This window comes from Mobula hypostoma, chromosome 2 (assembly GCF_963921235.1).
Source record: "Mobula hypostoma chromosome 2, sMobHyp1.1, whole genome shotgun sequence".
Classification (NCBI taxonomy): Eukaryota; Metazoa; Chordata; class Chondrichthyes; order Myliobatiformes; family Myliobatidae; genus Mobula; species Mobula hypostoma.
Genome location: NC_086098.1, coordinates 195,885,024 through 195,909,178, shown reverse-complemented (window position 1 = coordinate 195,909,178; position 24,155 = coordinate 195,885,024). Strand labels below are relative to the sequence as shown.

Sequence of the window (24,155 nt, the reverse complement as noted above, 5' to 3'; positions counted from 1 at the left end):
GCAAAGTCTTCCTTACAGAGCAGGCAAGTAGAAATTAGAGTTCCCCTAGGCAGAACAAAATTTAAAAGTAGGATTAAAAAAGGTATAGAGAAGAAGTGGCAGGAGGATTGGAAACATGAATTAAGGGGCAGGTATTATTTTTCTAGTCACCCACTAGTTAAAAAGGTCTCAGACCTTTTAAGTTGCAGAGGTATGGTGAAATTTACAAGACTTAGGTTGGGGCATTGTAGGCTAAATTAATATTTAAAAATAATAGGAAAACATCCTACTGGATTATGTGACTGTGGTAGTCCAGAGACGCTCCAGCATGTTTTGCTGAGTTGTAATCAATACAAAATTGAAAGAAGCATGTTGTTCAAGAGGTTACCTAGCTTAAATTTATTTTGGTTTTCTATTAAATCTTTGTTTGGCCATCAAGAGAATCAACATCTGATTGATGAGTCTATTATTCAGTTTATACGTGAGACTAGGTTGTACTCGAGAATTTGAGTTCCTTGAAGTTCTATAATTATACATCCTGCGGAGGGCTGTAATACGCCTGGATGCATCTAAACAGCCAAAAATAGAGGAAGAAGAAGTTGTTATTCAGACCAAATGTCAGAATGGGGAAGAAATGTGATCCAAGTGTCTGACTGTGGAATGAATGGCTGCTAGTGCCAGATGGGGTTGTTTGTGTATCTCAGAAACTGCTGATCTCATGGGATTTTCATGCACAACTGCTTCTCAAGTTTTCAGAGAATGGTGTGGAAAAGCAAAAGAAAAATCAAGTGACTGGTAGTTCTGTGGGTGAAAACAGCTTGTTAATGAGAAAGGCCAGACTGGTTCAAGTTGAGAGGAAGGTAACTCAAATAGCAATGTGTTAAAATAGTGGTGTGCAGTAGAGCTTCTCGGAATGCACCATGTGTTGAACCTTGAAGTGGGTGGGCTACAGCAGCAGAAGACCACACCAAGTTCCACTCCTGCGTCTAATAAAGTGGCCACTGAGTGGAATTGACTACCCTTGTCAATGATACTCAGAAGTTGAAAATGAATGAAAAGAGAATATTTTGGGAAGCCAGCTGTCATCACAGTCAGGCATGCTGCATAATCGTGATGGGGATCTGCAGAATATTGGGCTGCTTCGGTATAAAATTAGAACTTAATCTGAGCACAACCGACCATGGTCATTGAAAACCCAACCCCATCCTGAGCACTTAGAAATGTTCTCTATAATCTACTTAATACAATCTGGACCACTACAATAATAAACAAGACTCAAATATGCTTTTGGTCTATTTGAAGCCAAATGAAAATCTACCCAAAATACAATTTTCTGAACATTACTTTCTATTCAAGCAAAGCTTCCCAAACTGGGCAGCTCGCTGAACCAGGCAAATACACCACGCAAAGGTTTCTCCATAAAATATGTTCAATTCAATACAAAATTTATACAGAATTGGGCCTTGTGGAACTTGGATCTGGAAGCCAGGCCCTACTGCAAAGGTCTCCACAATTCAATAAGTTGAAAGAAGTTCAGACTTCATTTAAATGTGTCCAGTTAGAACCAATTCATGTTTGCAAGTTGCATGGCGCAGATAACAGCCAGGCATGGGATGACATATAGCAAGTAATGAGGAATATCTTCCAGCAGTTGATGGGCCTCAGATATCATAGAAGTCAGCAATATGCCTCTACCATTTTTTTTCTTTTCAGGTATGGTTCCTGCTATCAACTCATCCTCAACAAGGACCAGAACACATTGTGCTGTTCTACCACATCAGTCCAAGCTCAGGTTACTGGGAATAAGACGCAAAGATCCACAAGCTTTAGAAACCAAAGCTTCATAAATCAAAGTATTGAATACAAGAATTGAAATGTTATGTTGAAGTTATGTAAGATGTTGGTGAAGCTTAATCTGGAATACTGAGTGCAGTTCTGGTCACCTACCTACAGGAATTGTACCAAAGAGTACAGAGAAAATTTGCAAGGATGTTGCCGAGTCTTCAGGATCGGAGTTACAGGGAAAGATTAAAAGTTCAGTCTTTGTTCTCTATAGCCTGGGAGAATGAGGAGAGCTTTGATAGAGGTACACAAAATTATGAGGGGTGTAGAGAGGGTAAATGTAAGCGGGAGTTTTCAACAGAGGTTGGGTGAGACTAGAACTAGAGGTCACGTGTTAAGGGTGATAGGTGAAATGTTAAAGGGGAATATGAGGGGAACTACTTCATTCAGACGGTTCTGAGTATCGAATGAGCTCCCAGTTGAAGTGATGAATGCAGATTTGATTTCAGCATTTAAGCAAAGTTTGAATAAATATATGCATAGGAAGGGTATGGTGGGCGATAGTCCAGGTGAAACGCAGTAAGACCAGACAAAATAATAGTTTGGCATGGACTAGACAGGCCAAAGGGCCTGTCCCTGCGCTGTCCTATACACAACACACAGAGAAGGCTTTCAGCCCAGAGGAAAATGAGCTTTGTTGAACATATGGTGCCCCTTTTTTATCACTATTTGCCTTTTGGTAACTAATGCTGTTTTTCAGATCGTTACGGGGCCCTAAGATGTGACTGTGTTATTGTAACATAGTGATGAGTAATGGCACTCTAGTTATACTACAACAATCAGCAGGGTTCCTAAACAATGCTCTGCTCCATAGTTTATGAAAGCAGCAGCACAACTTGAAGCACATCTTTTTACCTGGAGTCATTTGTCATATAAATTTAGTAAATCACTTCACTGTAGTACATACAACTGATTATAAATGCCTGTTATTGCCTGTATACTTGTTTTATTATCCTGTAAGGCATCCCATAGTGTTATTTAATTAGATTAATAAGCGTAATAAAATCAGATTTTGTTAAGCATTTCAGAAAAAAGAAATTCAGTAGGGAATTCAGATTAAAAAACTGCTTTACTCAAAGTCCAATGTGAATATGAACTCCATAACAAAGGAATTGCTTGCAGCAAGAAGTATAGAAGAATTTATGGAAGGCTATACAACAGTGAAGGGAATTAGAGTGTTTGGCTCATTTATCTGGATAATGAAAGGTGAAAGGAGGCTTGAGTGGAAATACCAACAGCAAATGACCTGTTTCTGTGCACATATCCAATGTGATCCTATGTAGCTACCTTCATCACTTCATTGGTGATCTCTGTGGCAAAAACATGAACGGAGGAGATTTACAGTGTGTTGCTGGAACTTGAGGGACCGAGTCTTGGACAGAGATTGAGCAGAGTACGTTTTTTGATTGGAACATAGGAGAATGATGGCTGTTCTCATTAAGATGTTTATAGAGGGGTAGTGTGCACAGTCCTTAGCCCAGGGTTGGGGAATCAAGAATTAGAGGGCAGAAGTTTAAGGTGAGAGAGGAAAGATTTAATGGGAACCATTTGAGCAACTTTTTCCACCCAGAGCGTGCTCTGTAAACAGAATGAGTTGCCAGAGAAGTGTTGAAGCAGGTACATTAACAACATTTAAAAGGTAACTTGGACTGGTACATCGATAGGAAAGGCTTAGAGGAACATGGGCCAAAAGCAGACAAATGGGACTAGCTTAAATAGAAATCTTGGTCAGCATGGACTCTTGGCTGTTTGACCCTATGACTCTATGTTAAGAATACAAATTGTATTGACAGGACAGACAGGTAGGCGGGGAGGGGGTAGAAATGAAATCAAATCCTTCAGAAGTGACATAGATGTAGAAGATTTAGAACTCTTGTGGGTAGAGTTAAAAAACTGCAAGGGTAAAAAGACCCTGATGAGAGTTATATAGAGGGCTCTGAATAGTAGCCAAAATGAAGGGTGCAATTTAGGGAGATAGAAAAGTCATGTAAAAAGGGCAATGTTACGGTAGTCATGGGGATTTCAGTATGCAGGTAGATTGGAAAAAATAGGATGGTGCTGGATCCCAAGAGTATAAATTTGTAGAATCCCTATGGGATGGCTTTATGAAGCAGCTTGTGGTTGATCACACTAGGAGAAGGCCATTCTGGATTGGATGTTGTGTAATAAACCAGATTTAATTAGCGAGCTTAAGGTAAAGGAACCCCTAGGAGACAGTGATCATAATATGGTAGAATTCACCCTGCAATTTTGAGAGGGAAAAACTAATTAAATGGGAGCAATTTGGAATATGCAGGATTGATTCATCCTTTAGAAAAAGTATTCTAAAGGAAAGATGAGGCAACCATGGCTGACAAGGTAAATCATAGATAGCATAAAAAAAAGAGGGTATATAATGAAGTAAAAATTAGTGGGAAGCTAAAGGATTAAGAAGCTTTTAAAAACAAACGGAAGGCAACTAAAAAAGCAGCAAAGAGAGAAGAGATGAAATATGAAGGTAAGCTAGCCAATGATATAACAGAGGATAGCAAAAGTTTTTTCAAATATGCAATGAGTAAAAGAGAGGTGAGAGTGGATAACAGAGTGTTGGAAAATGACACTGGAAAGGTAGTAATGGGGAACAAAGAAATGGAGGATGAACTCACTAAGAGTTTTGCATTAGTCTTCAATGGGATGACACCATTGGACACCGAAAACACCATTCATTCATTGGCTTCACAATTTTGAAAGCAACAGAAGAAAAGAAGTGAGTGTAGCTGCTATTACTAAAGAGAAGATGCCTGGGAAGCTGAAAGGTCTGAAGGTAGAGAAGTTACCAGGATCAGATGGACTACAATCCAGCATCCTGAAAGAGGTAGCTGAAGAAACTGTGGAGGCATTAGTAGTGATCCTTCAGGAATCAATAGATTCTGGAATGGTTTTGGAGGTCTGGAATATTGTAAATGTTACTCCAGTCAATAAGAAAGGAGAAAGAAGGGACCTCATTAAATCATTGAAGATTGAAAGGCCTATTTAGAATGGATGAGGAGAGGATGTTTCCTATAGTGGGGGTGACTAGGGCCAGAAGGCACAGCCTCAGTGTACAAAAATGTCCCTTTATAATTGGGATGAGGAGGAATTTCTTTGGCCAGAGGATGGGGAATCTGTGGAATGTATTGTGAGAGACATCTCTGGAGGCCAAGTCATTAGGTATATTTAAAGCTGATGTTGATGATCTTGATTAGTAATGGTGTCAAAGGTACAGGAAAAATGCAAGAGAATGAGGCTGAGAGGGATAACCAGCTATGATGGAATGGCAGAGCAGACTCAATGGGCCGAAAGGCCTAATTCTGCTCCTATGTCTTGTGGTCTTTTGGGCTCTATCCCTTTTACTAATGATGGGCATTCAATTTAGTGGATTTTTCCTGGTTTTCATCCCGTGTGATATTAATGAGTTGGCTGAGCTGCCAATCATCTTACGAAATTCTCGGATGGCATTTCAGGAGCAACAAATGCCTTATTTTAAATGTGTCTTATTTTTAAAAACAAGTTGCAAGTAAAGATTAGATCGTACCACTGTGGTTGGCAGAAGCTCACAAATTGTAAGCACATAAACATGTATTTAACTATCTCTTATAGTTTGAAATAAGTATGTGAATGAATTATAATCCACATAAAAACAGTTGTCAAGTACTTTACAATGTTAGACATAATTAACAATCACTAGCGCCTCCTGCAACAAAATACAGTATTAGCTTGTCCATGTATTTTATAATGGGATTAGTTCATAAGTGGCTGGATTTCATGCTAGTACAAGTACTTTCACTTGCTTCCATATTTGAGGCACATGGAATCACTGACAACAACTGGAATTCTGCTTTAAATCATGGATACAAAGAGCTCTCAAAGTGACGGTAAATTTCATGATACAGTAGTTTCAACATCATTACTATCTCAAAGCTTGATGCATATCATTGTACACAAACAAAATATGCTGGAAACCTGCTTTAGTCCAGGCGATCACTGGAGCTGGGGTCCCCTCTGCAAGACAGAAGAAATCCACTGTAGTTCCTTCCACTACCACCTGGTCTTTGGGAACCAATAAAAATTTAGGACCATCTGGAGAAACAAAAAAACCAAAACAAAGTATAGTTAAACATTATTGAATATAAGCAAGCAACATTCCCTCTAATTTTCTTTTTACAGCTGCATGGACCAAACATTGCTCTAAGCAGAAAATTTTTACATGGCCTGAAAATTGTGCGGCACTTTATATTAACATTATATAAAAGAAAATTCCAGCTGTGTGACAACAAAGGCTATGTGTGCGGGAGCATTTCAGTTGCTGTGCGGCTGCAAACTGCACAGATTCGAGAGAACAGTGTATGCAAGGTGGAGAGAGGGTGAATTTCTGAAGATATTTTCTGTTGGCTGACTATTCAGTTGCACCTAATGAAAATTTTTGAAAATTACTAAATGCTACCTGAGTTGAAATCAGAATCATATACCCTAATAATACCTCATAAGGTTTAATGCCCAAAAGTTTTAAGCTGAAATCACACTGGGTTAAAGTGTTAAGGCATCTTTTTCTAATTTTAGGTTAAGTAAAGTGCCATAATGCATATGGAAAAGTATCTGTAATACTATATGATACATGGATTTCCTTTTCGCTAATTCAAAAGTATCATTTCTGTAAATTGACAAACTAGTATGTCTAGAATGAATTTCCATTATATCGGTTTAAAGGCTGCAGTTCAGTGTCTATGGCAGAGATTGGTTCTGGACAGATTACAGAAAGAGAAACAACTCTCACTGCATCCATTATCAATCAATTTATGCAGAATTGAAGTTTCTTGGATCCATTTGCCTTAATTTTTGGGTTGGGGCTGTGGTTGAGTAATTCTGACTTTGGCTTTCAACTGTTTTCTTCTTCTTTAGGAACACAAAGTAACAACACTTCAATAGAGAAACCCAACAATCATACTTCAAAGGTATATTCATAGTATTGCAAGTCATTTTCCAATGGCACAAACATTTTAGATTAACTAAATGTGTGAAGACTACGGAAAAGAGGGAAAGCACAAAATAATTATTATTCTTTTAAATAAAAGTTCAGAATTTTCTGACCTGTCAAAACTTGTATTGAACGACAATCCAGTATATAATTTGTATAAGAGGAAAAAATTCAGAATCAGAATCAGGTTTATTATCACCAGCATGTGACATGAAATTTGTTAATTTAGCAGCAGCAGTTCCATACAATACATAATATAGAAGAAAAAATAATAATAAATAAATAAGAAAATCTTATTCAGTATACTTTATACTGTATATGTATATCAAATAGATTAAAAATTGTGGAAAAAACAGAAATACTATATATTAAAATAAGGTGAGGTAGTGTCCAAGGGTTCAATGTCCATTTAAGAATCAAATAGCAGAGAGGAAGAAGCTGTTCCTGAATCGCTGAGTGTGTTCCTTTAGGCTCCTGTAGCTCCTTCCTGATGGTAACAGTGAGAAAAGGGCATGCCTTGGGTGCTGGGGGTTCTTAATAATGGATGCTGCCTTTCTGAGACATCGCTCCTTGAAGATGTCCTGGGTACTTTGTAGGCTAGTACCCAAGGTAGAGCTGACTAGATTTACAACCGTCTGCAGCTTCTTTCCATCCTGTGCAATAGCCCACCCCCCCGCCCCCATACCAGACAGTGATGCAGCCTGTCAGAATGCTCTCCATGGTGCATCTATATTAGTTTTTGAGTGTATTTGTTGACATATCAAATCTCTTTAATTTTTTAATAAAGTATAGCCATTGCCTTGCCTTGTTTATAATAACATCAATATGTTGGGACCAGCTTAGATCCTCAGCGATTTTGACACCCAGGAACTTGAAGCTGCTCACTCTCTCCACTTCTGATCCCTCTATGAGGATTGGTGTGTGTTCCTTCATCTTACTCTTCTGGAAGTCCACAATCAACTCTTTCATCTTACTGACGTTGAGTGCCAGGTTGTTGCTGCGGCACCACTCCACTAGTTGGCATATCTCACTCATGTACATCCTATCGTCACCAACTGAGATTATACCAACAATGGTTGTATCGTCAGCAAATTTATAAATGGTTTTTGAACTATGCCTAGCCACACAGTCATGTGTATATACAGAATAGAGCAGTGGGCTAAGCACATAGCCCTGAGGTGTGCCAGTGCTGATCGTCAGTGAGGAGGAGTTGTTATCACCAATCTGCACAGATTGTGGTCTTCCAGTTGGGAAGTCAAGGATCCAATTGCAGAGGGAGGTACAGAGGCCCAGGTTCTGCAACTTCTCAATCAGGATTGTGGGAATGATAGAATTAAATGCTGAGCTATAGTCGAAGAACAGCATCCTGACATAGGTGTTTATGTTGTCCAGGTGGTCTAAAGCCGCGTAGAGAGCCATTGAGATTGCGTCTGCTGTTGACCTATTGTGGCAATAGGCAAACTGCAATGGGTCCAGGTTCTTGCTGAGGCAGGAGTTCAGTCTGGTTATGACCAACCTCTGAAAGCATTTCATCACTGTCGATGTGAGTGCTACTGGGTGACAGTCATTAAGGAAGCTCACGTTATTCTTCTTAGGCAACTGGTATAACAGTTGCCTTTTTGAAGCAATGGGACATTCCACCTGTAGTAGTGAGAGGTTGAAAATGTCCTTGAATACTCCCGCTAGTCAGTTGGCACAGGTTTTCAGAGCCTTACCAGGTAATCCATTGGGACCTTCGGTCTTGCAAGAGTTCACTCCCTTTAAAGACAGCCTAACATCGGCCTCTGAGACAGAGATCACAGGGTCATCAGGTGCAGCAGGGATCTTCGCAGCTGTAGTTGTATTCTCCCTTTCAAAGCGTGCATAGATGGTGTTGAGTTCATCTGGTAGTGAAGCATCGCTGCCATTCATGCTATTGGGTTTCGCTTTTTTAGGAAGTAATGTCTTGCAAGCCCTGCCAGAGTTGTCGTGCATCTGACGTCGCTTCCAACCTCATTTAAAATTGTCTCTTCACCCTTGAAATAGCCCTCCGCAAATCATACCTGGTTTTCTGGTACAGACCTGGGTTGCCAGACTTGAATGCCACAGATCTAGCCTTCAGCACATGACGTACCTCCTGGTTCATCCACGGCTTTTGGTTTGGGAATGTACAGTAAGCCTTTGTAGGCACACACTCATCCACACAGATTTAATGAAGTCGGTAACAACTGCAGCATACTCATCCAGTTTCGAAGATGAATCCTTGAATACAGTCCAGTACACTGATTCAAAGCAGTCCTGTGCTTCCCTTGTGCATACCTTCTTGGTCCTCACTGCTGGTGCTGCACTCTTTAGTCTCTGCCTAAACACAGGGAGTAGAAGTACAGCCAGGTGATCAGACTTCCCGAAGTGTGGGCCTGGAAGAGCACGGTAGGTATTCTTGATGGCAGTGTAATAGTTGTCCAATGTGTTGTTTCCTCTGGTATTGCAAGTGATCTGTTGATGGTAGTTGCTTAGTGATTTTTTCAGACTGGCCTGGTTAAAATCTCCCAATACAATGGTGAAGGTGTTAGGATGTACTGTTTCATGCATATTGATCCCATTGCTCAGATCATTTAAAGCCTGATTGACATTGGCCTGAGGTGGAATGTATACTGCTACCAAAATGACTCTGGAGAACTCCCATGGTAGGTAAATAGGATGGCACTTAACTGCTAGATATTCCAGGTCTGGTGAGCAGAACCGGGACAGCATTAATATATTTGTGCACCAAGAAGAGTTGATCATGAGGCATACTCCTCCATCTCTGTTTTTGAGAGACTCTATAGATCTATCATGACGGTGTATAGTAAACCCGATCTGAATCACTGCATCCGGTATGGAAGGGATTAATCAGAATTCCATGAAACAAAGGACACACGTGGTCGTAATGTCCCTCTGATTCAGCACCCTAGCTCTGAGATCATCAATTTTATTCACCAGAAACTGCATGTTTGCCAGCCAGATAGTCGGTATTGGGAGTTTAAAACCCTGTTTCCTTAAACGCACTTGTAACCCCGATCTAAAGCCACGCTTCCTCCGTGGGTGCTTCCGTCCACAGTCAGCATTGTTTCCGTCAGTTTTAAGCAGCGATAGTTCATTTAAATGCATTAAGACATCTTTGTTGACTGTACTGACCTTGGAAGCAGTTGTGAATTTTAGCTGTTTCAGGCTGAAACAAGAATACTTAATCGTATCCATTGAGAGTATTGCTGCTACTTGAGTTGCCCCAGAAGTATAAAAAGAAGAACCAATGTTGGAAATAGCACAAGGATTGACTTTAATATTGTGATGAAATTTTCACCTCTTCTAGCTGGAGCTTCTTTTTATCATCTAGAAATACAGCCAAAACTAACTGATTTGTCCTTCTTTACACACTGCTTTCACTACAATCATACCTGTTTATGGAGAGTAATATAACTAAAAGAAATCCCAGTAGTGTCTTTTTAGGCCAATATGTTTGTTCAGTATCCAGACACTCAAACTTGCTTGAGCAGTTTCAAAGGATGTCATCACTACAGAAAGAGTCTGGATTATTCTGCCAACACTAATATCATGCTGAGCCTTAAAAGTTTCATCCCAATCTAAAGGCATTAAACATTCCAGGATCAGATCCTGTGGTCACTTTAACAGAATGTGACAAGACAGTTCCTCAGTTAATATCCCATACTATAGCTGGGAATGTTACCATTCACTGTTTAAGTAACCATATGCCATATGCCAAAACATTATTGATTGATTCTAAGAAATATCATCCCTCATTTTTCAACATAAAAACTTAATTTTATCTCTGTACATTTTTTTTATCTATAAAGGATTAAACACTCTATTTCATCTCTATTCTCCTTCATTTCATATCTATTCAGCTATAGATCATCCAAGTGAACTTTTGGAGTTCCAGACAGGAATTTTCCATCTCCTCTTTCTCAAGTCTTCTGTGTAAATATGGATGTGGGAACATCCAAAACGGGTTTTGATCATTTTCCTCCTACTGGATGAAGATGATCACAACATATTGCTGCAGACCATTTTGAACACTGGTCCTCTACAAAACGTGAGCCAGAAACCAAATCATAGCATGGGATATGACATATAAATCTAGAAAGGTCAATGTAAAACTACTGTTGCTTTTAGTGGAATCATATCTGTGGTGCTGCATTTGTTTCTCTTGGCTCCTTTTCAGAAATGACATCTAGCCATTGACAGTACAACAGAGTATAGTGGCGGGGTCACATCCTGTAAGTTAAGGAAATGATATACGTGGTGCATCTGAAGGTTGCTGAAAAATACTTTCAAGATAGGTTACATTCAAAGTGTTTTAAACTATGGAAAGCTTGGACAATAAGTGCCATGCAAATACAATTGAAGTACAAAAACTGAAAAATTAGTAGATGCCTTTAAAGGCAGTGAGTTACTCGGTTTGGTGCAGTTGAACAGGTCTTGCCTTTATCTTTGCAGAGTGAGCTGAAGTCAGCTAAAGTGTTGAAATCATGGATGACACAAGTCACAGAAGACTGAATTTGAGTGAAGAGGCAATGGTTAAAATGAACACAGACCAAGTGTGTTAGTCTCTATTGAGCAGGATCAAGGTCTGTTGAACTGAGGGAGAGTCAGGTAAGTATCTATCTTAATGTAAATCTACCTGACTAGTTCCCAAGCCAGAAAAGCACTGGCTCAGCCCTGCCCCTGGTAATTCTTGGCTCACAGGCAGTGTGAAAGAAGCCTTCAGCAATACGAGGGGTGATTGATAAGTTCGTGGCCTACAGCAGAAGGAGTCAATTTTAGAAAACCTAGCACATTTATTTTTCAACATAGTCCCCTCCTACATGTACACACATAGTCCAGTGGTCGTGGAGCATATGGATTCCTTCTTTGTAGAAGTGGTCCACAGCAGGGGTGATTGATAAACTCGTGGCCTAAGGTAGAAGGAGATGAGTTATTAACTTCAAACTTTCTGCATTATCACTCAGAGTTGAACTGCATATGCATGTAACCAGAGTGTCTTGGACCTCCAGGTAGTCCACAGCAGGGGTGATTGATAAGTTTATGGCCTAAGGTAGAAGGAGATGAGTTATACAGCTCTTGATACATGCACGTGCAGTTCAACTCTGTGTGAAACTGCAGAAAATTTGAAGTTAATAACTCATCTCCTTCCACCTTAGGCCACGAACTTATCAATTACCCCTGCTGTGGACCACTTCTGGAGGTCCAAGACGCCGACTTCTACAAAGAAGGGATCCGTATGCTCCACGACTGCTGGAGTAAGTGTGTAAATGTAGGAAAGATAAATATGTTAGGCTTTCTAAAATCGACTCCTTCTACCTTAGGCTACGAGCTTATCAATCACCCCTCGTAGTATCCCACATGATACTGTAGGATTTTCTGAATAAAATGTGCAAGAGTTGTTTTATGTGCTTAACAGAAGCAGCCTTTTACTTCCATTATGAACAAAAACCCCAAAACAGTTGCCATACACTGAATTCACACTCAATGGCTGTGTTTGTGATTATATAGAACAGTTTCTATTCTGAACAATATGTCTCACCCATTACATTACCCTACAATACAGTCAAGCACCACTGAAAACTCCTGATGTGCAATCCAGTTACACACTGCACTTCACTGGATCTCGTTACATAAACCTAGGGTCCTCTATGCATCAGTACTTCAGACTGAAGGGACCTACAACAAAAAGCACACAACATGCCACAGAAATCAAGTCCCAGATTTCAATTGCCATTTGCTTTTTGTGGCTCAAAAACAGAACTCAGCTGCCCAATTTCTAGGCAAAGGAACTTGTATGTTTTTGCTTATATCAACCACCGGAAACTGAGGCTATTAGGAATGCACCAGGGGAATATAACCTGAATACGAGGTCTGGGCAGACCACCTCTGTTCCAAAGATAGTAATATGGTCACTAAGGAACTGGAATTTCTAATCTCCAAAGACATACTGTCTGTAGGTTAATTGGTTATTGTAAATTGTCCAGTGATTCGGCAGGATTAAATTGGGGGTTGCTGGACAGTGTGGCTCGAAGTGACGGAAGGGCCTAGGTCATGATGTAACCCAATAAATAAATAGCCATGGAGAGCATTCTAACTGGCTGCATAACTGTCTGGTATGGGGCAGCCGGGGGGGGGGGGGGGAAGGGGCTACTGCACAAGATTGAAATAAGCTGCAAAAAGTTACAAACTTAGTCAGTTCCATCACAGGCACCAGCCTCCATAGTATCCAGGGCATCTTCAAGGAGTGATGCCTCAAAAAGGTGCCAATCATCATTAAGGACCCCCTTCACCTAGGACACGCCTTGTTTTCATTACTACCACCAGGAAAAAGGAACAGAAGCCTGAAGGCACAGACTCAATGATTCTGAAACAGCTTCTTCCCCTCTGCCATCCGATTTCTGAATGGACATTGAACCCTTGAATACTACCTCACTACTTTTTTATTTCTATTTTTGCACTACTTATTTAATATATGTACTTATTGTAGTTCACAGATACTTTTCTCTATTATTATGTATTGCAGTGGTCCCCAACCACCGGGCCATGAGGAAACGATATGCGTCAACTGCACCTTGCCTCATTCCCTGTCATGCCCGCTGTTGAGTTTGAACGCACGCAAGGTCATTACCCACGCGAGGTCACCAGTTGGTCATTGACCTGCAACTACTCGATGAGTAAAAAACAAACGTTGCTTGAGAGTTTCTTTGGACGAGATGGTAGGGGACACAGAAGGCCTAACGATGATGATAACGCAGAGACAGCTGATGCTGAGACTCCAAAAAAAAAGAAAGCTTCCTTCAACAGAAAATACAACGAGACGTACATAAAATATGGCTTTATTGCGACCGGTGACTTGCACGCTCCAAGCCCCCTGTGTGTGATATGTGGAGAAAAGCTGTCTAATGAGGCAATGAAGCCCTCAAAACTGCTTCGGAACCTTGAGTCCAAGCACCCTGCACTTAGACAAACCCGCTGAGTTTTTTGAGCGGAAAAAATGTAAGCAAGCGGAACAGAAGCAAATGCTGAGAGCCACCACCTCTACAAACGCTGCTGCTCTGAGAGCATCGTACTTAGTGGCTAGGTGGCTAGCTGTGAGGCTAAGAAGCCTTTCACTGTTGGTGAAGAATTGATTCTGCCTGCTGCCAAGGACATGTGCCGTGAACTGTTGGGAGAAGCTGCAGCTAATAAGATGGCACAGGTTTCTCTTTCACCTACCACAGTTTCAAGGAGAATCGATGACATAGCGGAGGACATCGAAGCACAGCTGTTGGAACGGCTTAATGAGTCTGGTTTCACTACCCGAGTCAAAGAGGTTGCTTCTGAATGCCAGTCTACACACTGTGTCACACACAGGGAAATGCTGGCTAGCCGAAAAATGTCACCTGATCTTAACAGCGTATTGAGTGACGTTGTTGAAGTTATTAATCACATCAAAGCAAAAGCCCTTAACTCACATCTGTTTGAGCAGGAAATGGATGCAGAGCACAAACGCTTTCTCTTACACACTGAAGTCAGGTGGCTATCAAGGGGGAGAGCCCTGGCCAGGGTTTTTGAGATAAGAGAGCAGCTACAGAGAATTCTTTCAGGAAAAAAGTCACCACTGGCAACACACTTCAGTGACGAGGAGTGGATAGCAAAACTCGCTTATCTGTGTGACATCTTCAACCTGCTCAATGAACTCAATTTGTCACTTCAGGGGAGAATGATAGCTGTCTTCAAGTTGGCAGATAAAGTGTCTACTTTCACAGCCAAACTGGAACTGTGGGGACGGCGAAGGGACAGGGGTATATCTGACATGTTCCCAACATTAGCTGGGAATTTGGGAGAGACTGAGGCTCACAGCTGGTGTGCGAACACCTATCTTGCGCGGGAAGAAGATGAACTCCTCGAGCTTGCAAGTGACGGTGGGCTGAAAAGTATGTTTGACATAACACCTCAGCCGGCATTCTGGATCAAAGTCAAGTCTGAGTATCCTGAGATAGCCACGAAAGCACTGAAAACGTTGCTTCCATTTCCAACATCATATCCCTGCAAAGCAGAGTTTTCTGCAATGAATGCAACAAAAACTAAATTGTGGAATATTAAACCGGTCCGCGGTGCATAAAAGGTTGGGGACCCCTGATGTATTGCATTGTACTGCTGCCGCAGTCAACAAATTTCATGACATATGCTGGTGACATTAAACTTGATTAGGATTCTGATTTATTACAATTTCCTTACACACTAGGAAATGAGTCACTGAAAAACAATACACGTCACTGTACTGTACAGATCTGATTTATTAATACAAAAGGCTTGATCAATCACCTCTTATTACCACAAAGGTTATAACTGGCAAAAATTTGAAATTTCTGCAGATTGAAGTAATAAACACAGGTGTGTGATGTAAAACCTCTCTGATGCCACATGTCGAAGCAATGAGTATACTTGCTGGCACTTTTAGTTTTCATTCCTCACAATCTAGTTTTGGTAAATTTTCAGTGAAAGTGCTGGATCATTAGTGGGGCCACTTGGCAAGCATCAGCATCTAGCACTCCAAGGTCAGCAGGAAAGGTGCATGTATAGGATCCAACAATAAAAACACGACCAGATGTGGCAAGCCACAGATGCTAACTTACAAACATTGTTGAGTATAGCTCATGGAAATTGCTGGCAAGGGATATTCTACCAAGGACATCTGCATCTCCAGCTGATAAAGCAGGCTTGTAAGAAAGAAACTGGTGTGGTGTGGTCCAATCAAGCACACCTACTCTCAGTATTGTCTTTCTACTTTGTCTCAACCTAGAAACACCATAAGATAAAATTCCCAAGAACATAAATAGGCCAGTTGGCACCTTGAGGGTGTTCTGCCATTCAGCGAGGACAGGAGGGTAATGCAGTAGTTAACATCATGCTTTACAGTGCTGGCTGTAAGACTGGGGTTCGATCCCTCCACAGTCTGTAAGGAGTTTGTACTTTCTCCCCGCGACCATGTAGATTTCCTCTGGGTACTCTGATTTACTCCGTCATTCCAAAGTCGTACAGCTTAATGTTAGTAATTTGTGGATATGCTCTGTTGGTGCTGGAAGCATGGTAACACTTGCAGGCTGATTGAATTTGATGCAAACAACACTTCACTGCATGCTTTGATGTACGTGTGACAAATAAAGCTGGTCTTTACTTCTAATAAGATCATAGCCTATCCAATGTAGGTCTTCATAGCATTTTCTTGTTCTCTTCCCATATCTTCTGACTGCCTTGTAGTCCGTCTATGCCTTGAACAAATCCAATGACTCAGCTGCCACAGCTTTGTGGGGGCCAAAATTCTAAAGAAGCTCAACTCACAGCAGAAATTAATCTTAATCTCCATTTTAAATAGGCCAAATGTGAGTAAATAAACTAATGGATTTTCATGAGCATTGCTTGACAGTATGTGATTCTGGCATGTGATTTTAAATAGCTTTCAATTCATTGACTCTCAGAATAACAAAGCAACACCTCTCCTGTCCAGTCCTGACGAAGAGTCTTGGCCTGCAATGTCGACTATTTGTACCTCTTCATAGGCACTGCCTGATTCGCGGAGCTCCTCCAGTATTTTGTATGTTGTTCTGGATTTCCAGCACCTGCAGAGTCTCTGGTGCATATGATTTACTTCTCCTGTTATTTCCTTCTTATCTTCCTTTTGCATTATTGTAAAGATTGTTACCAAGTGGTGAGTTTCCTGTGGGAGATGTTCTTTCTAATTTAGCTGTCACCGTTCATTAAAATCCAGCAGTCACCAAGGGAACTGAGACAGGCATACATGTGAAAGATTACTGAAAAGAAAGTGTTAGGGGAAGTTCCATCTGAGAGAGTTATCCTGGAAAGGAGAGTAAGTGAGTGTCAGCATGTCATAGTAACTCAGTTTACAGATTACTAATTGGAGAGCTTTTCCCAAGTCAACACTTGGGTAAAGGGCTAGATGTTTGAATTTGTTGGTTCATTTGTGTTACAGCATGCCAGAGGACATATGGTGTAATGCATATACAGAAAAATAATACATTTTCCAGGGAGGCTAAAGCTACTAAACACCAAAGAGGCTGAGCTTAATTAAGACCATCCCAGCACTTGGAATAAATCAAACAGTAAATACTTTTTTAAAGAAGTCTTTAACTGTTTGGACAATTAAATTCACTCACAATCTCAATGATGTTTGCAAAAAGTTAAACGAGAATTGAAGTCTAACATGGAAAAAAAGTACTAACCTGCAAAGATCACTCCATTTCTCTGTTTACAATTACTGTTTTAATTTCGGACTGGCTATATTTAACCACTGATGTCATTACTATTGTGAACAAGTAATGTTTCTTGGAGTTTTCCAATAATTATTGAAATGAAAATATAGGGTTAGAATAAATAATTGGTTAAAAAATAAGACCTGACTTCTTATTGTCAAAAAACTGATTGATTTCTAGACAATTCAAACAAATGGATGATTGTCATTTGTAATAAAGAGAAGATACATAAACATGAAAATCAAAAGGAACTGCAAAATATTAGAGGGCATTTCACCCATTACCTCTTCCTTTGCCACCATCTATGGATCAATACAGTCTTTCCAGGTAAAGCACTACAAAACAACACATTTCATGACATAGAGGTCAGTGATGATTCTGATTCTGACCTGCTGGGTATGCCATCCTGCTCTGTATTTTGCAATTCTCACATTCTTTACATCCCTACGTTCTCACTCTCTCACCGCTCCCATGAATTCATTGTTTTGATAACCGTGTTTACAGCTTCACCCTGGATGTACCCAATCAGAGACACCTGACCTCCACTTTACCTGCATCTTAACAAGCTTCTTTTCTCTCCTTTTAGTTCTGATAATGGGTCTTTCGCCTAAAAAGTTAATTTTGTTTCTCTTCCCACAGATACGGGTTGGCATACTGAGTATTTCCGGCACTTTCCGATTTCATTTTATGTTGTATTAAAATGTTAAGTCTATTCACTAATATTGCTGTGGTAAGTGTTATTTTCAGTGCTTATCCCCATCCATTGATTATTTTTTAATAAAGGTGGAGTGAAGTTCTGATGGCGCCAAACAGCGTTTCCTTTGCTTGCATCTTCAGAAATAGCTCTATTTCTATCTTTGATATCTCATTTTCCTTTTTCAAGGTTCTTTTGAAGGTCCTGACCTGGAGTTACACTCTGACTTCAGTTCTTTGCAGGAATGGGACCTGTTCTCAGGGCCTCACAACTGGCTGCTTTTTCAGGACACGACCTTGAAGACCAGCACACCTTCAGGGTGCCAGATTTCTGTGGGTCTGGAGATGGGTTGATTCCAGGCCAGTGCCCTTGACTGAGGCGTCGCAGGATAACACGGAACATCGGGAGCAGCGGATTAGCTGCAGTGGGTTGTGTGTCCAGAGAGCTGAGCCTTGGGGCCGACTCTCTGGGCGCAGAGCTCGGAAAAAGTGATGCAACAGACTTTTAATATAATAAATCATCGAGTTGTTTGGTATGTCTCCCCTCTCATTGCGAAACGGGACACCTCTTTTTCCCTTATTAGGGAGAGACAGAGCTGTGGTAAGTCAAATTACCGGGTGAACGATAAGTCTTTGGAGTACTGCAAGACTGTCTATTTATTGATGCTTTGCTGCACGCTTGAGTGCTCAGTGGAGGGCGCCAATGCTGTTTTGCTAGTTGGGGGACGTCATTGCTTTGCTGCTGCTTGTGCATGGGAGGGGCGAGCTGGGCAGGGTTTTGGGGTTCTAACATTTAACTGTCATTCATTCTTTGGAGCACTCCTCTGTTTTTGTGGATGTTTGCAACGAAAAAGAATTTCAGGATGGATATTATATACATTTCTCTGATATTAAAAGTACCTATTGAAACCTATTGACAACTACAGAATTTATGTGCTACTAAATGGCATAATTTATGTGCTACTAAAGTACTAAAGTAATTTCTCTTGTAGAGAGGGGATTCACAATCTTTTTTATGCCACCATTAACCATGGAGTCTGTAGATTACACGTTGTGAAACTCTGTTCTAAAGTACAGCTGGTTAATAAGTCAAGACAATTATATTTATTAGAATTTTCTGATATAGTTTTCATAAAATATTTATCATACTAAGCATTATCTATTCTTCATTGAAACCTGTAGATTGTACTTGAAATATATTAATAATCACTGTTAACACCATAAGACACAGGAGCAGAATTATGCTATTTAGCTGAACCAATACCAATTTATTATGTACCTTGGACGATGATGTGGGCCACAGCCTGGATGGAACCTTCAGTGTTGCTTGCATTACAGTTGTACTGCCCTTGATCTTCAAATGTGACGTTCTGCATGAAAAGTCCACCAGAGGAAGTGATGGTGTATCTTAGGTCGTTAGGAATTGGGGTGTTATTACCCTTGGTCCAGATGATGCGAGGTTGAGGATGGCCCGAGACACTACATTCAAGTGTAACGCTTTCCCCGACCAATACCTCGGTGTTTTGAGGCTGAATCACAAAAGTAGGCTTTGCTGGAAAAATATAAGTAAGATTGAATATCTTGATAAATCTGCCATGAATTAAGTTGTTCTTACTTATCAATCATTGAACGTGCTGATATATTTTGGAACCAAGTTCTATACAAGATAATTCATTACATTGATGGAACTATGCTTAAATTCTAAATATTTTTGAAGTAAACCAGACATCCCACCCTGCAAAAACTCATTTCAGGGAGGTAGCACCATCAATTTGTGGGAGACTCCCGGAAATTCCGGGAGAGGTGGGATGTCTGAAATAGAGTAGCTCCTTAGCCGCTAGCCAGCTGGTTTAAGTAACATTAGCTATGCTAATGAACGAATGACACTTATTAAACTCACCTCAACATGTCTTTTACAGTCTTAATCCACATGGGCAATAGAAAATTCATTGTTGCAAACAGTGCAACAAACAACACCGTCATTATTTTTGACCCCTATTAGGCGGTACACTTTAGTGTAGTCTGGGGTGACGTACGTTTTTATATTTTCTTTTTCTGGAACACTGTCCCATGGTGCTCTCTCTCTCTCTCGCGCTTGCTCTCTCTCTCTCGCTCTCGTGGTCTCTCTCACGCTTGCTCTCTCTCTCTCGCTCTCGTGGTCTCTCTCACGCTTGCTCTCTCTCTCTCGCTCTCGTGGTCTCTCTCACGCTTGCTCTCTCTCTCTCGCTCTCGTGGTCTCTCTCACGCTTGCTCTCTCTCTCTCGCTCTCGTGGTCTCTCTCACGCTTGCTCTCTCTCTCTCGCTCTCGTGGTCTCTCTCACGCTTGCTCTCTCTCTCTCACTCTCATGGTCTCTCTCACGCTTGCTCTCTCTCTCTCGCTCTCGTGGTCTCACTCGCACTTGCTCTCTCTCTCGCTCTCGTGGTCTCACTCGCACTCGCTCTCTCTGTTGTGGTCGCGCGCTCTCTCTCTCTCACGCTCTCTCTCTCTTGTTCGCTCTCAAAAAATTGACTTCCGGGACATTGTATATAATTTGCGGGCATCAGGGAGCCACTATTAATATGCGGGAGACTCCTGGAACTTCCGGGAGAGGTGGGATGTCTGAGTAAACTGTTATGTCATGTAGGTTATCAGGTAAGTTGTACGATAGTGGAGGGATAATGGAGCTTAGAAAAATAGAGGGCTATGGGTAGGCCTAGTAATTTCTAAGGTAGGGACATGTTTGGCACAACTTTGTAGGCCGAAGAGCCTGTATTGTGCTGTAGGTTTTCTATGTTTCTGTAGAATAGGGAACTCACTGGCGTCAGGCAGAGTATGAAAGATGATATACTGTATGGGAAGGAAGAAGCAATAACAAAAAATGAGGGAGAGGTTGAGAAAGGGGGAAGAGAAAAAAGATTGGGATACACATAAAAAGAAAAGCCTTACAGCCCAAAGCAGCAGAAATGGAATATTTCAGTATGGGATTAGATTTTGGAAAACTATTTGCAAGGAGATAACTTTGATTAAAAAAATTGAAGTCACCTCCTTTTTTTATTAAGTTCGATATTTTCTTAATTATGGACAATTGTATTAATTTTTCAAATGATAACCAGGCCAACAAAATATAATAACTAAAGTTCGAACAGATCGCAATTTTTGAAAATCTATATCCCTATCTACACAGGAGAGATATTTTGTCCCCACTTTTGACGAGGCTTTGACTTTAATTGATGAAGTTGCTATTTGCATTAGTTAAACCTTTTCATCACACCATCTATAGGAATAAGCATTATTGCAAAAAGATGTGGACACAAGATTTTTGTGGAATGTTTCGACCCCAACATATCTAAAAAAAATTGTAACATAGATTGTAATGCAATTCTGATACATTACATGTCTTCTGCACAGCTCTAATAGATATCACACATTTCACTAAAATTAAATACACTGAAACTGATGATTAAACACCATATGATGTAATTAAAGATGGGAATAATACAGTTGAATAATAATTGCAAAACTGCTAATTTAGTGGTAGATATTTTATGTTTTAATATTAAATTCTGTCAATTTAAAATTCAATTCATTAATCATTAGGAAACCATGAGGCAAAGTCTGGATAGTGAGCTGAGTGGACTAAACGTTCTGAATCTTTGTAAATGTCTGGCTTACTAATGCACATATATTCAAAGGTTATACATGGTAATGCTTCACCACAAGAAATAAGTGGTTTTCTCAAACTTTCTAGAGTAAATTTTGATAAAATATCTGTTTATAATTTAGATAGATTATGAAGACATGTAGTCCTCTTTTATTGTCATTTAGTAATTTAGTCATTCAGTAGTTTAATAGTACTGAATCATGACTTCTATTCCGTGTTCTCTCACAGCTTGAGTTTAACACAAATGAGCTCACAGCAGCTAACTCAACAATCAAGTCTGTCAGCATTAGCTTCTCAAGCAGATGGAGCAAAGCAAACTTGTCAAAAGAAACTACTGACAAAATGGAATCAGCAATGTTATTTTAAAGGCAACATTTATTCAAATATATTAAGAATATTTTATAAGCATTATCTTTTCTGATATTAAGCACTTCTTTTTATGACAGCTGCGAAGGAATGAGAAACTTACACTACAACTCAATGCCACAGATTGTTAACTCTTTTCTTTAAATATGCTATTATAGTATAATCTTTTAATTTATACAGAGAATCTGTTATTTCAAATTGGAACAACAAAGGGAAATTTTCCATTAAAAATACCCCTTTGGTTGTTACAAAAAGTCATATAAAATGGCTATTGAGGCAGAAATTTATTAGAAAACTGTACAACCACGAAGGAAAAGGAAGAATTTGAAAGGATTCAGAGAAAAAGAGAAATTATTTCTGTCAATTCCACTTGAGAAGCTAGCACTGACACAGTAGATCTGCCCAGTGAGGAAATTTGGAACAACAAAAACAAACTGCTGGAGGAACTCAGCGGGTCGAGCAGCATCTGTGGAAGGGAAGGAATTGTCAACGTTTTGGGTTGCAACCCTGTACTAATTGAATTGAGTGTGTTTCACGACATACTGTTGGTGATACTAAAAGTGATTCTGATTCTGAGTTATAGGGAAAGGTTGGACAGGCTAGGACTTGGAGTATAGAGACTAAGAGGTGATCTTTTAGAGGTGTATAAAATCATGTGCAGCTTTGATAGGGTGAATGTACTTAGTCTTTCTCCCATGGCTGGGGAATCAAGAACTAGAGGGCTTAAGCTTAAGATGAGAGGGGAAAGATTTAATACTTGAGGGGCAGCATATTTTTTACACAAATTGTGTAAATTGTGCATGTGGAATGAGTTGCCGCAGGAACAGATTGAGGCAGATACAAGAACAAAATTTAGAAGACAGTTGGATAGGTAACATGGATAGGAAAGGTATAGAAGGTCATGGGCCAAATGCTGACAAATGAGACTAGCTTGGATGGGGCATCCTGGTCAGTATGGACCAATTGGGCCAAAGGACCTGTTTCGATGCTGTATAACTCTACGATGCTCAGATTGTTTACTGCTCCAGATTCTAGCATCTACACCTCTTGTGTCTCCTCTGGGAAAATTTGTATAGTTCAAAAATACCCCCCCCCCCACAAATACAGCAAATGAATAAAATACACTCTTGTTCATAATAATTCTTTTTTGAATCCTTACATGGCGTGCCAAAATACCGGAGGATCACTTCATTTGTCTTCACCTCTCCAGCGACATTTTTGGCCATGCACTGATAGGCACCCTGGTCTGACTCTTTTATGTCCTGAATCATCAGCGTGCCATCTTCTAATAGGTTCACACGATGATCATCTTTCATATCGATCTCATTACTGGTAAACATAAAAAGGAAATGATGAACCAACATGAAAACTTGTTTTGGCAGAATTCTTATAACCAGTTGGGATTAGCATGGCACCAAGTCATCTAACTTGGGAACAAACTATCTTAACTTGGGACCAAATTAACCCTTTTCATCATCTCTGAGTCTAATTCCTGAATGTTCATACCAAACAACGTACTTTCACTGATATACTTCAGTACTTCAAGAAGTCCACTACGCTTGGCAATGGTCAAAAGTGTTGGCCTTCCCAGAAATTTTCAGACACAGTAAATAAATGATAAAATATTTGGGAAAGTTGAACAAATAGAAAAATTATTTACATTAATTTAGTTGCAGTCTACGTGAACAAAGCTTGCTTATTCGGGGTTAAATTCTATAACCAACCAGATCCTGCATATTACAATAAGAAATAATTCTGAGGAAATATTACTGACTGTCCTAAAGGGAAAATCTACTTACTCATACAGAAAGGTCAATGTGAGGTATTTATCAAGCTGCGAGGAAAAGCTCCTTTCCACTTACAGGCAATATGTACCCAAGGATACAAATTACATTATCCGCTTTCTCCACAGAATTTCAGCAGAGTAGGTATTTTTCAAGGGTTTAGTAAACTCAGAATAACTCTTCACTAAAAATTGGAATCATTAGTTTGGGGTGTATGGCCTTGTGAGGAATAAATTAGGCACAGAAGGACCTATCAGAACGTGAGGGGGATGTGTCAATCAATCAGCAACGGCATGATCTTTTTTTGTATTATAAAAATAGGGGTTTGGGGGAAATTTGAGCAGGTTTTGTAAATAATCTGCACAGAGTTTTGATCAACCTGTCCAGACACGGATTGTGTCCAGAATAGAAGTTAGAGCTAGTTAAATACGAGTTGAATTTACATTTGTTATAGATCGTGTACAGTACCAAAGCTGCGGCAGCATAGTGCACCTTATTATAGGGTTTAACTTTTTTATCATAAAATTCCTTTGTGCTTTCTTGTTATAGTTCTCATAATATAGTTAGTAGTTTTTTTTAC

General features: G+C 40.1%; 1 protein-coding gene across 1 annotated transcript in view; it reads right to left on the bottom strand.

Annotated features, from left to right (window-relative positions):
* Nucleotides 1-24,155, bottom strand: part of LOC134342776 (peroxidasin homolog) — a 275,630-nt gene that overhangs the window by 57,930 nt on the left and 193,545 nt on the right. The window contains exons 9-11 of the mRNA XM_063041342.1: nucleotides 22,951-23,120; nucleotides 19,064-19,336; nucleotides 5,803-5,919 (exon numbers count right to left, since the gene is read on the bottom strand). Of these exons, the coding sequence (XP_062897412.1) occupies nucleotides 5,803-5,919; nucleotides 19,064-19,336; nucleotides 22,951-23,120 (560 nt within the window). The remainder of the gene's footprint in view (nucleotides 1-5,802; nucleotides 5,920-19,063; nucleotides 19,337-22,950; nucleotides 23,121-24,155) is intronic.